The sequence below is a fragment of the Rana temporaria genome, chromosome 4 (assembly GCF_905171775.1).
Source record: "Rana temporaria chromosome 4, aRanTem1.1, whole genome shotgun sequence".
In the NCBI taxonomy this organism is placed as follows: Eukaryota; Metazoa; Chordata; class Amphibia; order Anura; family Ranidae; genus Rana; species Rana temporaria.
Genome location: NC_053492.1, coordinates 434,202,097 through 434,219,562, shown reverse-complemented (window position 1 = coordinate 434,219,562; position 17,466 = coordinate 434,202,097). Strand labels below are relative to the sequence as shown.

Here is a 17,466-nt window from a genome sequence, read left to right as displayed (position 1 = left end):
TGGAAGCTTCTTCCTGGATTGACAATGTCATTGGACAAATCTGCGCGCATGAGGCGTAAATTACTGACCCAAACATGCAGATTTTTTTTTTTTTTTAACTGACGAATACACAACGCTTGTTTACACACCTATGTGCATAGGCACATTACAATTAATTGGCTGTATTAAAAAAATAAATCTGTACTGAGCATTGTCAAGTTGCAGTGTGCAAGAGGCCTTATTGTTTTTTCTTTTTTTTCTTCTCTAATTAGATAACTACAAGACTTGATGCCACCAATCAAAGCCTCTGCACTTATTTGCCCATTGGAAGACTTTCGCTTGGCAACCATGAATTCAGAAAAAGTGACACTCCAAAGCAAAGCCAGGAAAAAACCCCAAATAATTCTGAAGGAAGCACAGAGGATACTAGCAAAGAGGAAGACCGTGAAAACAAAGGAAACAGAAGGTCTTCTAGGCAGAGGAAGAAAAGGAAAACTAACACAGCAGATAAGCCAAAGGTCAGAGGAGTTTCTGAGTGTTCCCAGGTAAAGACTCCAGAGTCTTCAAACGAAAGAGGGAATCTTCTTCAACTTCTTAAGGAAAAAGACAAGAGTAATCAACATTTGATAATGCAAATAAAAGAGCTCTCTTTGCAAATTGAGATACACAAGACAGAACATAGCATTAAGGAGGGTCAAAACCAAGAACTAGAACAAAAGTCAAAGGAACTGGAAAATGAAAGATCGCAGTTGTTGGAAAAAATTGACTTGATTTCCACCGAAAAACTGCAGTCATTGAACAGAATTGCTGACCTTGAAAAAGCTCTTCGTGAAACATTGACAGGGATGGAACTTCTCAAAACAAAGATTTCAGAGTTATCAGAAATAAGAGACCGTTTAGAGCTGTCAAATGAGGAATGGAAAGAAAGCTATCTTCAGGCAGAAAATGAAATAAGAAGAACCAAGTCAGAAAAAACAAATATCGAGACTCATGCATTGTCTCTAGAAGCAGATCTGGATTCCCTTCAGTCTAAATGTCAGCGTTTACAAGAAGAAAGTGAAAGCCATTTAAGATCTCTAAATGGATTGGAAGAAGTTTTCAAAGGGGTCCAGGCAGAGAAAAATCAGTTGACTCAAGAGCTGGAAAACTTAGCGGAAGAAAAGGAAGAACTCGAACAAATGAACAAAAAACTAAAGGAAAGAGAAACTGAGTTGGAATCCAATAAGGAAAACTCCAAGGAGCTCATAAAGATATTGGAAGCTGATATACGATCTTTGAAAGAGAAGATCGAGGTGGCAAATTTGACCGCGGTAGAGTTAGCGGCAGAAAGGGAGAACATGAATCGATTACGGGAAAATGAGACCTTGCAAATTCAAGAGCTGCAAAGTCAGGTGCAGCGAGTACAAGAGGAAAAGCAACTTCTGTTCCATGAATGGCAAGAATTGGAGACCCAGCTGAGTTCCTTTAATGAAGAAAAGAGTGAACTCTCTCGCTTACTGGCACGTTGCCAGGCAGAGAAACATGAAATGACCACCAGGTTGAACTCTGCTCAGGAAGAAGTGGCTCTCATGCGGACAGGAATTGAGAAGCTTAAAGTTAAAATTGAGTCAGATGAAAAGAAAAAACATCAGGCCACTGAGATGCTAAAACAAAGTGAAAGGAAATTTGACAATCTCAATGATAAGATTGAGTCTTTGGAGCGAGAGTTGGTCATGACTGAGGAAAATTTGGAAAGCGCTATCCTTGATACTGAAACTGCAAAGGAGGAGACAGAAAGCTTAAAGTCCCAAAAAGAAGCCCTAGAGAAGGAGTTAAATACATTAAGGAAAACACTTGTGGATCTGGAAAATGAGCTTCAGAATAGCCGGGCAAAAGTCATTGAATTAGAAACTGCTATTCTTAATCTCACAGAGACTCTGGAAAAAAGAGAAGCCGAGCATACTCAATTCAAAGAAAGTTCTGAGAAGGAACTTGAGATGCTTCAAACTCAAATGAATGACACATGTAAGCAGAAAGCTCTTTCTGACAAGAAATTTGAAGCGATCATAGTTGAGCATTCTGAAATCAGAGTTAAGATGGAACAAGATAGAGAACAATTGGTACAACAGTTGGAAGAAGCCCAGTTGGCAAGCAGTGATCTTAGGGGATCTGTAGATAAACTCTCAGTGGAAGTAGAAGAGTGTAAGCTCCAACTAGCCGAAAAGGCACAACATCTCACAGCTCTTGAGAGCCAACTTAAAGATTCTGAAGAATGGGAATCCAAATATTCTTTAGAATGCTCTCAATTAGAACGGGTGACGGAAAATCTGAGAAATGAAAAGATGAATTTGCTGTCAAAATTGGAAGAATTGGAAAACAAGTTACAGACTGTGACAGCAGAGAATGATTCTCTTCAAGCTATCATCTCTGACCTCAAACTATCCTGTGAGAATTTGGTTTCACAGTTAGAATCTGCAAATTCAGAGAAAATGGCTCTTCTAGAAAAGAGAGAAGCTGAGCATACTCAATTCAAAGAAAGTTCTGAGAAGGAACTTGAGATGCTTCAAACTCAAATGGATGACATGTGTAAGCAAAAAGCCCTTTCTGACCAGAAATGTGAAGAAGCTCTAGCTGAACATGTTGAAATCAAATATAAGATGGAACAAGAGAAAGCACAGTTTGTACAACAGTTGGAAGAAGCTCAGGTGACCAGCAAGGAATCTGTAGACAGACTTTCACTGGAAGTAGAAGACTGTAAGCTCCAAATAGCTGAAAAGACAAGGCATCTCGTCGCTCTTGAGACCCAACTTAAAGACTCAGAAAATCAGGAATCAAAATACTCCTCAGAATGCTCTCAATTTGAACAGGTAATGGAAAATCTGAAAAGTGAAAAGATGGATTTGCTGTCAAGGTTGGAAGAGATGGAAAACAAGTTACAGACCATGTCAGCAGAGAATGACTCCCTTCAAACTATCATCTCGGAACTCAAAACGTCCTGTGATAATTTGGTTACACAGTTGGAATCTACACATTTTGAGAAAAGAGCTCTTCTAGAAAAGAGTGAAGCTGAGCATGCTCAATTTAAAGAAAGTTCTGAGAAGGAGCTCGAGATGCTTCAAACTCAAATGAATGACCTGTGTAAGCAAAAAGCCCTTTCTGACCAGAAATGTGAAGACGCTCTAGCTGAACATGCTGAAGTCAAATATAAGATGGAACAAGAGAAAGCACAGTTTTTACAACAGTTGGAAGAAGCTCAGGTGACCAGAAATGACCTTGAGCAATCTGTAGGTAGGCTGTCACTGGAAGTAGAAGACTATAAGCTCCAAATAGCTGAAAAGACAAAGCATCTCATCACTCTTGAGACCCAATTTAAAGACTCAGATGATCAGGAATCAAAATACTCCTCAGAATGCTCTCGATTTGAACAGGTAATGGCAAATCTGAAAAGTGAAAAGATGGATTTGCTGTCAAGGTTGGAAGAGATGGAAACCAAGTTACAGACCATGTCAGCAGAGAATGATTTCCTTCAAACTATCATCTCAGAACTCAAAACCTCCTGTGATAATTTGGTTACACAGTTGGAATCTGCAAATTTTGAGAAACGAGCTCTTCTAGAAAAAAGAGAAGCTGAGCATGCTCAATTTAAAGAATGTTCTGAGAAGGAACTTGAGATGCTTCAAACTCAAATGAATGACCTGTGTAAGCAAAAAGCCCTTTCTGACACGAAATGCGAAGAAGCCCTAGCTGAACATGCTGAAATCAAATATAAGATGGAACAAGAGCGAGCACAGTTTGTACAACAGTTGGAAGAAGCTCAGGTGACCAGCAATGACCTTAAACAATCTGTAGGTAGACTGTCACTGGAAGTAGAAGAATGTAAGCTCCAAATAACTGAAAAGACGCAGTGTCTCATCGCTCTTGAGACCCAACTTAAAGACTCAGAAGATCAGGAATCAAAATACTACTCAGAATGCTCTCAATTTGAACAGGGAATGGAAAATCTGAAAAGTGAAAAGATGGATTTGCTGTCAAAATTGGAAGAATTGGAAAACAAGTTACAGACCATGTCTGCAGAGAATGATTCTCTTCAAACTATCATCTCAGAACTCAAAACGTCCTGTGATAATTTGGGAACACAGCTGGAATCTGTGAATGCTGAGAAAAGAACACTTCTAGAAAAGGTATGATTTTGTTTTGGAGTTTTATTGGTGTGCATTTTGAAAGTAACGAACTAACTCTCATTCACTGTGCACTTTACAAACTTGCTTTGTTAATATGTTTTGACCTAAATCTGAAATCGGGTAAATGTAAAAATACAATTTAATACTCAAGTGTATTCTTTGAACAATATTTAAAGAATGCTGTGCTTTTAGTACTGCTCCTTTTTAGATTTTTTCTTGCAGTTAGTGAACCCTCTGTGTCACAGAAGTTCCTTTCTCCATGGCAGTGCAGTTCCAGGGGTTATACTTCAGCCTGTCCTCAGTTCTCAAACCAAAATGGGGCATTTGCCCCATCTCATATTTCAAGTCTTCATTCATGCCCAGGAATGTTATATAGAGTTCACCAGGTCTGCCATAACCACTCTCCATCAGTGAAACTTTCTTTAATCTGTAAGAATGCATACTTTCATGTCTCCATCTTCCTTCACCTTACTGTGGCTCCTCTGCAACTCCAGTATGTGGCCCTGTCACTCGGCCAATCTTCTGCACTTCGAGCATTCACCAAGGTGTTAGCGCCCATGCTAGCCTTGCTGCACATCCAGGGCATTCTAATTGGGGGGACATGGATGAACCCATGTTAAGAGATCAGTTGGTTCAAGCTTTGGCCAACAATGTAACTTAAACTGCCCAGACCTTATACAGGGTTGGCTAGGTCCTGAACTTTCAGAAGGCAATGTTGGAACCAAATCATCACTTTGAATATTCAGCTCTTATTCTAGACACCGCTCAAGCCAGGGACTTCCTTCCTCATAAGAAACGTCAGACTCTCCGCTCCCAGACTCGCTCTTCCCCAACTCTTGATTTCTTTATGAGAATTTTGGGGCTGATGGTAGCCTCCATTTTTAGGCAGTCTATTTTGCCCAGTTCTGCTCCAGGCCTCTACAGCACCACATAATATTATCATGGAACAAATGAGTTCAAGCCTTGAACAGACTGGTTTGCCTGGTACAAACATCCAGGTCGTCTCTGGCTTGGTGGCTCTGGAAGTCAGCTCTAAAGTTGGAGAAGTCCTTTCTTCCGATCTCATGGAAAATCCTTATGATGGATACCACCCTGTTGGGCTGAGGAGGAGCCCTGAATACCTCGTGGGTGGAGGGTATTTGTAACAAATTTTTCAATTAAAATCTTAGGTCTGTGGGCAATATGACTGTCCTTGTAATTCTGAACATGTAAACTGGAGGGTCATGTGATCAAGTTTCAATTAGACAGCACCACAGTAGTGGTATACATCAATAATCAAGGAGGACCCAACAATCTTGCCATGACAGGAGAGGTAGGAAGGATCCGTTCCTGGGCAGAACTAAACTTTCCTGCCTTGTCTTTTTCTACATTGTGGGCATAGACAGTTAGCAGGCTACCTCAGCTGACAGCGCCTTGACCTGAAGGAATGGTCCCTATACCCGTAGGCATTTCAGGACCTGTGTAGGAAGAAGATTGCTAGATGTGCACCTCCAGGTTCATCAACAAACTGGAGAGATTTGGCTTCAAGTTCCAGGTTCCCAAGGAGTTCTTCATTGGATTTCGAACAGAATGTCTGTCGTGTGGCTTCCCATGTGTGCTCCCCATAAGATCTGAATTTGGTTCTCTAAGCATTCCAGAAACCACCCCTTGAACTTCCACCCCTTAAACTGGTCACGGATAGTCCAGTTTCTACTCTCGCTCACAAGACTTTCCTTGTTGCCATCCCTGCTTCGATGTATGGTTCTGAGCTGGCAGCCCTATTTTGTGAGAAACCCTTTGTTTTCCTACACGGGGTTAAGGTGGTTTTGAGGCCCAGAATTTCCTTTCTAAGGCTGGCCATACATTATACAAATTTTCTATTCGATTTTATCTTCACTTATGTAATGCAAGGGCCCGCCTGATTGTATACAAATTTAAAGTGTTTAGGTTTGACCTAGTTATATGGTTTTGGTAAATATAAATGAAAATTGTATAATGTACGGCCAGGCTAAGGCATGAGGTAGTTTTGGATTTTTATCTTAATCAAGCCATCATGCTTCCCGTCCCTTTTGTCTGGCTCCAGTTCATCAGAAGATCTTTAGAACGCCTGACTTGCTTCTCGTTTCATCATTTCTATGTGGCTTATGCCAGCCATTGGTGGTTTGGGTCTTGGCCGGTTCCTGCTGAACCAGCCAAGATTCAAACCTTGTATGGGCAGCCTGATACTTTTACATGTGATTATTGCTGGCAGCTGTTATAGCCACTAGCAATAATCACTGTGTTCTCCTGGAGGTTAACCGCTTCCTCTGCCCCCTCTCCACCAACTCATTATTGAACCCTATGGACGAAGACTGGGGTGGCATTAAAGTTAATGGCCCGGATTCACATACATTGGCGCATATTTATGCCGGCGTAGCATATCGAATATACGCTACACCGACGCAGCGCACAGAGGAAAGCACAGTATTCACAAAGCACTCGCCTCCAGTCGCTCTCAAATCTACGCTGGGTTTCCTCAGCGTAAGCCAGCGTAGGTGGAAGTGGGCGTGAGACATGCTAATGAGGCGTGACCCCATGTAAATGAAGCACTGAGCGTCATAAAGTTACGAATAACGTACGGCGCATGCGCCGTCCCGTGGACGCATCCCAGTGCACATGCTCAGAATCACGTCGAAACAACTGCCTAAGATACGTCGAATCCCTGCCTACGTCGTGAACGTAACCTACGCCTAGCCCTATTCACGTACTACGTAAACGACGTAAAATACGACGGATGTGTTCCCTGGTCCATACCTTTGCATGACTTGCGCCTCCTATATGGGGAATAACTTTACGCCGGACGTAGGACTTACGCAAAGCGCGTATATTATGCGCCGGGCGCAAGTACGTTTGTGAATCGGCGTATCTCCCTCATTTGCATAGGTGAATAGGAAATCAATGGGAGTACCACTTGCGGCCAGCGTAAATATGCGCCCAAGATACGCTGGCGTAGGAAAGTTACATCGGTCGGATGAAGCCTATTTTCAGGCGTATCTAGTTTTGTGGGCACGGCACATAGATACACTTACGCGGCGTATCTCAAGATACGTCGGCGTAAGTGCTTTGTGAATCCGGGCCAATGTGCGTATAAATAAAGGCAGGTGTCACAATACTTTTGAAAATATAGGCCCAGATTCTCAAAGGGCTTACGACGGCGCAACGCAATGTGGGCCGTCGTAAGTCCTAATCTGGGCCGTCGTATCTATGCGACTGATTCTTAGAATCAGTTACGCATAGATAACCATTAGATCCGACAGGCGTAAGGCTCTTACGCGGTCGGATCTTAAATGCAATTTATTTTTTCGCCGCTAGGTGTCGCCTCCGTCGTTTTCCCGGTCGCGTATGCAAATTAGCAAAATACGCGAATTCCCGAACGTACGCGCGGTCGACGCAGTGAAGTTACGACGTTTACGTTAGATTTGCGACGCGTAAAGTTGCCCCTGCTATATGAGGGGCAACCAATGTTAAGTATGGCCGTCGTTCCCACGTCGAAATTTAAAAATTTACGTTGTTTGCGTAAGTCGTCCGTGAATGGGGCTGGACACCTTATACGTTCACGTCAAAACCAATGACGTCCTTTACGACGTCATTTAGCGCAATGCACGTTGGGAAATTTTAGGGACGGCGCATGCGCAGTACGTTCGGTGCGGGAACGCGCCTAATTTAAATGATCCACGCCCCCTACCTGGCGCATTTGAATTAGGCGGGCTTGCGCCGGGGGATTTACGCTACGCCGCCGCAACTTTACAGGCAAGTTCTTTGTGAATAAAGCACCTGGCTGTAAAACTTGCGGCGGCGTAACGTAAATGACATACGTTATGCCACCGCAGTTTTACGCCCAGATACGAGAATGTGGGCCACTGTGTATATTTCCTTCACCAGTTATAAATGCCTCACTTCTCGTTCTTTTTATATTGCAGGTGGCTGAACTGACCGACAACTGTTGCCACCTACAAAGTAAGTTGCATGATGCTGATCTGCACATCAAAACTGCTGAAGATCAAAGCTGCCAAGATAAGAAGGCACTGGAAGAGGAGATGCATGTCATCAGGCAGCTACACGAGGAGAATTGCGTGAGTGATTTCATACTTCTATTGCTAGAACGGCTGAAATGGACTATTTTCTGTACGTGACTTGGTTACCTTTTACTTAAATGTTCTAAGGCCTCGTACACTTAGGTTGCCACTTCAATAAGAACAACGTGTACAGCAAGCTCTTAGAAAGGATCTGCAAAGCAGCTTGGTTGAAGCCTTTAAAGCACCCTGAGTGCACATAACTTGGTACTATGTATTTGCTGGTAATTTTGTGTTCCCCGACATTCCTCTTTATACATTTGCAGTTCATTGACAGCAATTTATCTTTAAAGATCTGGCTTTTCAATTGAGAATTCTTTGCTCTGTTTAGGCTCAGCTCCATTCAGCTACATCCCAAACTGCAGAACTAAAAGAGACCATCGCAAGTCTGCAGAGTGAACTGGAATCTCAGGCAATCGCACACAGGAATGATATTATGGAGTATGAACGGCGTCTTCTTCAGACGGAGTCTATCCACAAAACAGTTCTGGATGACGCGGTGAAACAGGTGAGCACTTTAGATCTATTGCTTGTGTAGCGCATCGCCTGTAGGAGCCGCTGGATAATGGGGATCCCCCACCCGGCACAGCCAGGCACACCAAATCTATACAGGCGCACTTGAGGCAGGGAACAGTCCAGCAACTTTTGTTTTTGTGTTTTAATTTAGGTGTTAATAAACTTGGATGGGGATAGGTGTATTAACCACTTAAGGACCGGACCAATATGCTGCTAAATGACCCAAGGGGTTTTTACAATTCGGCACTGCGTCGCTTTAACGGACAATTGTGCGGTAGTGCGACGTGGCTCCCAAACAAAATTGGCGTCCTTTTTTCCCCACAAATAGAGCTTTCTTTTAGTGGTATTTGATCAGCTCTGCGGTTTTTATTTTTTGCGCTATAAACAAAAATAGAGCGACAATTTAGAAAAAAAATATTTTTTACTTTTTGCTATAATAAATATCCCCCAAAAACATATCCAAAAAATGTTTTTTCCCCTCAGTTTAAGACGATACGTATTCTACCTATTTTTGGGGAAAAAAAATCGCAATAGGCATTTATCGATTGGTTTGCGCAAAATTTATAGCGTTTACAAATTAGGGGATAGTTTTATTATATATATATATATTTTTTTTTACTACTAATGGCGGCGATCAGCGATTTTTTTTTTTTTTTTTTTTTCGTGTCTGCGGCATTATGGCGGACACTTCGGACAATTTTGACACATTTTTTGGGACCATTGTCCTTTTCACAGCAAAAAATGCATTTAAATTGCATTGTTTATTGTGAAAATGACAGTTGCAGTTTGGGAGTTAACCACAGGGGGCGCTGTATGAGTTAGGGTTCACCTAGTGTGTATTTACAACTGTAGGGGGGTGTGGCTGTAGGTGTGACGTCATCGATCGAGTCTCCCTATAAAAGGGATCACTCGATCGATACGCCGCCACAGTGAAGCATGGGGAAGCCATGTTTACATACGGCTCTCCCCGTTCTTCAGCTCCGGGGAGCGATCGCGAGGGGGGCGGCTAGAAACGAATAGCCGCGCCCTCGTCCCGGATCGCTCCCCGCGGGAATCCGACCGACGCATGGGGGGGGGTCCCGATCGGACCCACGTCTAGGCAGGGACGTACAGGTACGCCAATGTGCCTGTACGTGCCATTCTGCCAACGTATATCTACATGCGGTGGTTTAGGGATGCCCACTTCACTGGAACAAACTTCTTCAGGGACACTTCAACTATATACACTATCTGTATACACTCCCCTTCCTTCAGCACATCACTTGCTTGCAGAATACAACACAGACCCAGCTGGAAAACTGTTTGATGAATCTGTCAAGGCACTCGGATCAAGCAGAAGCCCCTTACAGGCAGGGACCATGGGCCCCTTATGGTTGTGTAGAGAAAAGTCCAGTGTCCAGCTACATGCCTGTTGCTACTGATCCTAGCACCACCTCTTCAGGCACTGCCAGCCCACCTGGCTGCAGCTGCCCCTTTCACTAGCCCTCCTGGCTGCAGCTGCCCTAATTGGTATCCTGCAGTTGTCTGCTCTGTTACACTGGCTAAAAAGATGATATCCAGTTTGTTTAACTATCCAGGGGTCAGAGCCACATTGATCAGAGGAGTCTCTACTGTGATATTCCCATTTGCAGATGGGAAGAAGCTGGGTGTCCACATCATTGGGAGGAAGAGCTGCATTGATCAGGGAACTTTTGACCTTACACTGATTTCAGTTTTATTACTGGGCATTTTATCAATCACAAAGGCATCTGGGAAGGCAAACTATGTAAGCAAATAGAGTGTTCTGAATAGGTGGCCTTGTCGGTGAACTCCCACCGGGCATCCTTCAAACTCGAAGGAATCGGGTGGAAAATGGTCAGCCAAACAGCAGCTGCAGCCACCAATCTGTTTTTCTGACAGCAGCAGGTGCCTTCTTTCAGAATACAATAGTCAGAAGGAGAGATTAGTCCAATCCTACAGTGTATGGCTGGCTTAAAGTGGTAGTAAACTCTGTACTACCACTTTTACCTATAGGTAAGCCTATAATAAGGCTTACCTGTCGGTATAAAGAATATCTCCTAAACCTGTACAGTTTAGGAGATATTCCCCTCGCAATGAGCCGCTGACTGCAGCGGCGCATGCGCAGCGGGGATCCTCGGCTAAAGGCTCGGCAGCCGCTGGACCTTGCTGGAAAGGAGTCTCCCGCGCGCATGGAGCGACCGCATCGCTGGAGACGCGGAGGCAAGATGACATCTCCTTCGGCATGGACCAGGTAAGTTCCCCACACCTCGTTCCAAGGTAAGTATTTCATAATGAGCTAGTATGTGGTGCATAGTAGCTCATTATGCCTTTTGCCTTTTCAGGTATGTAAAAAAAAAAAAAAAAGCTGCTATGGGTTTACTCTTCTCTGCAAAAAGCTCTAAAATTTGCGGTAACTAATTTTATCGCACTTTCAATCACCACCAAGGAGATTCAACCTCACAACTTTTCAGTTGTCGCCAGATCAGGAATAGAGGGCAAATCTTCCATTGGTGACACTTGTTACGGTGACAACTGTCCAAGAGGGGATTTCCTTTACTTTGGATAGACCGTCTCTCCTTTTCTGTTATATTTTAATGAATGAATGACTTGTATAGCGCTACACATGCGAACTGAATCGCTTCTAGGTGCTTTTTACAGCCAGTGTGTTCCTGGCTGGTGCGGTCATTTTACCCCGTAGGATCTTGACACGCTTGGGAACACAGTCGTACACACATATATACATATATACTGGGCCAATTGTTTTTGGAGAGTGGGAGGAAACGGGAGTACCCAGAGGAAACCCACGCAGACACAGGGAGAAAATGCAAACTCCAAGCAGATGGTGTGGTCGGGATCCGAACCAGCGACCCTTTTGCTGCTAGGTGAAAGTGATAACCACTACACCACTGTGCTGCATGGCATGAAGTATAAGGAAATGTTCCCAACTGGACAAAGATGGCAGAACCCTTTAACCCTTCCTTGCTTTGTTTCAAAACAACGTTTTTGGCTGTCAGTGTAGTTTATGCAACTATTTATTTAATTTCTGTACTTTTTGTTTCCTTTTAGCATAAGGAAGACCTAGATGGTTACCAAAAGCAGCTGACCTCCATAGAAGCACTTCTCGCTGCCCAGATACAGGAGATTGATGGCTTGAAAGCCAATAACACCGAAGTGAACAATTCATTGTGTCATGCTCAGGAGCAGCTGGCAGGACAGAAGGTAAGTGTGCGTTTGGCATACCAGACATCATAGGCCCCTTTTTACACGGGTTGAGCCGATGGGGTCTGCTTGTCAGTTTTATAGGCGGACCCGATTGGACCATACATTACTCTCTATAGAGTGACATGTGTCTGCTGACATCCGATCTGATTCTGTCTGCTAAAAACAGATGGATGGGGGATCAGTTTCCCAATCCGTCTGGCGGATCGGATTGGATGAAAGTTGGATAAAAACGGACAGGCGGTCCGTTTTACATCCGACTGCCCATACAGGTGAGTGGGCTGTGTCCGTGTCTGCTCTGCATGAGTGGACACGGACCTGTCATCTGCCTGCTCAGCAGGCATCAGTGGAGAGATCTCCCACTGTGCAGGCGGGTCTACTGGCAGAGAATGCCAGTGTGAAAGGAGCCTTAGAGATGAAGATAAAGGGTCTGCGGTCACCGGTGATACACCTCCATCCCTGTATGCATATGCAGAAAAAGAGTCGCCCTTGGGACTTTAAATGAGGTGGTCACAGTTTGCCACTGAATAACAAAAATAGTAACAGTATAAATTTTTTATTAAAATAGATGTACATACATGAATAATACAGCATGGTAGCTCAGCCAATGGATTTGCACATAACAAAAGGTAATTAAAATTTATACAAACGTTATACAATGCAGTATATACAAATGCACGCATCAGAGAACCCGACGCACGTTTCGCAAGATCATTGCTCGCTCATCAGGGGTGGATGCAGATGGAATGTATCTAAAATAGATACAGTGGTAAATGCAAGAACAATGGCAGAATGGGCCAGAAAAAACTGGCCCAATACTTACCAATGAACGAAGCCAGTGTCTCCAGTGTGAAAGGGGCCTTACACTGTGTGTTTCCCCATTCCTCAAGCCTGTTTTGACAGGGAAGGAGTGTGAAAACCCTGACATGACTCTGTTCTCTCTTCCTGTCATCGAGCTGCCAGAGTTAGATTGACAGCAGTGTGAAATGCAATAAAACCTGATTGGCTGTCGGTGTTGGACTCACTTTCTCCAACCATTGATTGAAAGAGAAAATAGGTGTCATCAATCACAGCTTCCCTCTATGGTCTTGGCGATAACAGTGTATTGATTTTTTTTTTATTAGGCTCGTATTGATCACATGACACAGGAAAACGCGGCAGCTTCTGAAGCCCTCAATCGCTGGGTGAACTCCTGTAAACTGCTGGAACAGGAGAAAGAAGAGCTCAAGAAACACATCACACAGCAAGAGGAGACCTTATCACACAAGCAAAGTATGTGACTTAGTAATAATGCATAACAGAACTTCATTATAATCCTACAATTTGTTAAAGTGGTTCTAAAGGCTGAAGGTATTTTTTACCTTCATGCATTCAATACATGAAGGTAAAGCATCCGTCTGTGTGCAGCTCCCCCTCCCCCCCTTATATTTACCTGAGCCCAATCTCTATCCAGCTCTCCCAGCTCTCTCCCTTCTCAATGGCTCAGACACAACAGTGGGAGCAATGGCTCCCTCTGTTCCCAGTCAGTGAGGAAGGAACAAGGAATGAATGGAGCCTAAGATTTGCTTTAAATAAACATTTGAGTATTGGCCCATTAGTGCTGCAGCCCCCTTTTAACATAAGTGAATGATACATATGGGACCTTAAAGAAATCTATTGAGCCAGCCACTACCTGGCTACAAGTGTTCATACTCGGGTTTATAAAACTTTTTTTTTGTCTTTGTTTCAGAAGAAGGAATGGACACCAGTGCAAATGACCTCGTATCCGAGATGGAGGAACTGAAGCAGTGCTTGGAAGAGAAGACGCAGGAGGCAGATGACAGCATTGAGAAATACTGCAATCTAATGATTAAGACACACAAACTGGAGGAGAGCAATGACATGCTGAAGAAACAGGTGGACTTCTTGAACTCGAAGCTGAAAGGATTCGAAGTTAAGGAAGAGAATGGCGCTCCATCCTCCGTATTGGACCAGCCATTACCTGAGGGCCGTCCACTGTCGGTCTCGGACAAACCATTACCTGAGGGCCGTCCACTGTCGGTCTCGGACAAACCATTACCTGAGGGCCGTCCACGGTCGGTCTCGGACAAACCATTACCTGAGGGCCGTCCACGGTCGGTCTCGGACAAACCATTACCTGAGGGCTGTCCACAGTCGGTATCGGAGAAATCATTACCTGGGGCTGAGAGGAGACCCCAGAAGAGCAGGAGATCCACACAAGGGTCTGGGAAACCAACGAATAAGCGGCGGAGAGACTCTGATAACGCAGGGAGCGCACCTACAACACCCCAGTGTGTCACCAAGAAGGTGAAGAAAGCACCCATTACCCTGGCAGAGGAAGAATTTGAACCTGATGGACTTCCCGACGTTGTGAGAAAGGGTAGGTATGGTGGGTGTAGACTAACCCATCCAAACCTTGTTGGGCAAAGCTGCCGTACAGCAGGAATGTCATCCACAGCAACCTTTTTCAACCAGGGTGCCTTGAGTTTTCATCAGGGGTGCCTTGGCAAAATGCCAAAAAATTACCCAAACATTGTGTACAAGCCAGCATATGGATGAAGGCGGCCTTTTAGTTACACAAAGCCACAGGTTTTCATTGTTAAACATTACACCTAGGGTTGTCCCGATACCGATACTAGTGCCGGTATCGGGACCGATACCGAGCATTTGTGCGAGTACTTGTACTCGCACAAATGCTCCCGATACCCGGAAGTCGGCGGACGGAGAGGGGGCGGAGCCAGTGGGGTAGCGTGGGAAGCCCCCTTTCCCCCGGGTGCAACATTCAGGGGGACGCCAGTCAGTGTGTGTCACTGCCAGATCCGTCCCCCTGTTTACTTTCTGTGTCCCTGGCAGGTGCCCTGTCAATGGTCATGTACGGCGGCGGGGCTATTACAGCGTTGCTGGCTTATCCGTGATCACGGTGGGGCTGGCCAATCCATGATCATGGCGGGGCGAGGATGACCTATCCACGATCACGGCGGGGCTGGTCCCGCCTCCAGACCGACGTGCTGAGTGCTCTCTTCCCCTACATTTTTACCACAGCACTTGTTACCCTGGAAATCGCACAGTGCATTTTATATATTTTAGCTTCATAACAACTCAGCAATACCTCTTCCCCCTCCTCCAGGCTGATGGAAGACATAAGCTTCAGGTGAGACTAAGTCAGCCAGAGAGAGAGAGAGATTAGAGAGTTAAGACAAGTCAGTATAGTCAGTATATAGTGTAGTGTAGTGGACAGAGCAGTGGTCAGTTGTGCCATCCATCCGTCAGTGCTCCCTGTCAGTGCCATCCATCCGTCAGTGCCATCCATCCGTCAGTGGTCCCTGTCAGTGCCATCCATCCGTCAGTGCCATCCATCCGTCAGTGTCCCCTGTCGGTGCCATCCATCCGTCGGTGCCATCCATCCGTCAGTGGTCCCTGTCTGTGCCATCCATCCGTCAGTGGTCCCTGTCTGTGCCATCCATCCGTCAGTGGTCCCTGTCGGTGCCATCCATCCGTCAGTGGTCCCTGTCGGTGCCATCCATCCGTCAGTGGTCCCTGTCGGTGCCATCCATCCGTCAGTGGTCCCTGTCGGTGCCATCCATCCGTCAGTGCCCATTATCCAAATTGTCACATGACATTAAAAAAAAAGTATCGGTATTCGGTATCGGCGAGTACTTGAAAAAAAGTATCGGTACTCGTACTCGGTCTTAACCACTTAACAACCGCCCTATAGACGAAATACGTCTACAAGGCGGTTGCTTAACTCTGGGAGGGCGTCAATGTACGTCCTCCCAGAATCGCGCGCCCTGTGGGGCGCGCACACGGGAGTCTCCGTGACCGTCGGGTCCTCCGGACCCGGCTGATCACGGATCACGGTAAATCGCCGCTGATAGCGGCGGTTTACCACGTGATCGCTCCGTCCAATGACGGAGCGATCACTAGTAAACAAACCGGCGTCATGTGATGACGCTGGTTCCTCCCTCTCCTCTCTGTACCGAACGGTACAGTGTGAGAGAGGAGAGGGGAGAGAGCGGAAGCAGCAGCAGCTGCTGCGGGCTGGATCTGTGACACATGTAGTCACAGATCCAGCCATCCATCCCTCCCTGTGCAATACTCTGCAATGCCCCCATACTCTGCAATGCCCCCATACTCTGCAATGCCCCCATACTCTGCAATGCCCCCATACTCTGCAATACCCCAAAATACTCTGCAATACTCCGCAATGCCCCGCAATACTCCGCAATGCCCCGCAATACTCCGCAATGCCCTGCAATACCCCGCAATACTCCGCAATACCCCGCAATACTCCGCAATACCCCGCAATACCCCGCAATACTCCGCAATACCCCACAATACTCCGCAATACCCCACAATACTCCGCAATACCCTGCAACGTCGTCTATGGGGATTTTTAAGTAGCGAAGTTTGGCGCCATTCCACGAGCGTGTGCAATTTTGAAGGGTGACATGTTGGGTATCTATTTACTCGGCGTAACTTCATCTTTCACATTTATGCAAAAGAATGAAGAAAAAATACAAAATTTGCCAAATTTTATAACAGAAACAAAGAATTTTTTTTTTTTTTTTACAGAATTTTCAGTCTTTTTTCTCTTATAGCGCAAAAAATAAAAAAAACCGACGGTGATTAAATACCATCAAATGAAAGCTCTATTTGTGTGAAAAAAAGGACCAAAAATTTCATTTGGGTACAGTGTTGTATGACTGAGTAATTGTCATTCAAATTGTGAGAGCACCGAAAGCTGAAAATTGGTCTGGTTATTAAGGGGGTTTACGTGCCCAGTGGTCAAGTGGTTAAAAAAGTGGTATCGGGACAACCCTAATTACAACCTTCTAGCTGCCGCCATCCTAATGACCAATGGCATTATCAGTTGATAAGGAGGGGGTCAGTCACCTTGATAGAATCCCTGTTTGACCCTCCCCCGCCCCTCTCCATCAGCATTGGGGTCACATTAGCTGAGTGATGGAGAAAACTGAGGGAGAAGAGAAACATTGGAATACCAGTACCAGTTCCCAAAAGTGTATTTGCTTTGGAAGAACAAATCACCTCTAAAGTTGGGCGTCCTACTTGTGAGGATGTTGCTGCATTATGTAAAATATTGGAATCGTTTTTACATTTTAGAATGGGGCGCCTTGAGACTGTCCATAATTTTTATGGGGGCCTTGACTGAAAAAAGGTTGAGAAACACTGATCCAGAGGGCCATATTTGTCCAATTGAAAGAAGAGACATTAAAGGGCAACTCCACCTTTTGTGTAAGTGGGGAAAACTTTGAAATTACCCCCCCCCCCCCCCCCCCCCCAAAGCCTTTAACTGTCTGGTGTTTATAGCTGAATACATGTGCAGCACCTTGGAAACTGCAGATCAAACCAAGGCCAAGATTTCTTAATGGAGACTAAGATGGCATGGTGTATGGTTGTAGTAGTTTAGGAGTATATGTATTAGGAATGTTGGACCATTCTTCCAGAAGCAAATTTTTTGAGGTCAGGCACTGATGTTGGGT

The 17,466-nt window shown here is 45.0% G+C and overlaps 1 protein-coding gene across 1 annotated transcript in view; it reads left to right on the top strand.

Moving 5' to 3' along the window:
- The window catches only part of CENPF (centromere protein F), a 64,922-nt gene that overhangs the window by 37,319 nt on the left and 10,137 nt on the right, over positions 1–17,466 (top strand). The window contains exons 13-19 of the mRNA XM_040351452.1: positions 252–4,139; positions 8,078–8,230; positions 8,562–8,738; positions 11,813–11,965; positions 13,090–13,237; positions 13,695–14,006; positions 14,139–14,345. Coding sequence (XP_040207386.1) covers positions 252–4,139; positions 8,078–8,230; positions 8,562–8,738; positions 11,813–11,965; positions 13,090–13,237; positions 13,695–14,006; positions 14,139–14,345 — 5,038 coding nt within the window. The remainder of the gene's footprint in view (positions 1–251; positions 4,140–8,077; positions 8,231–8,561; positions 8,739–11,812; positions 11,966–13,089; positions 13,238–13,694; positions 14,007–14,138; positions 14,346–17,466) is intronic.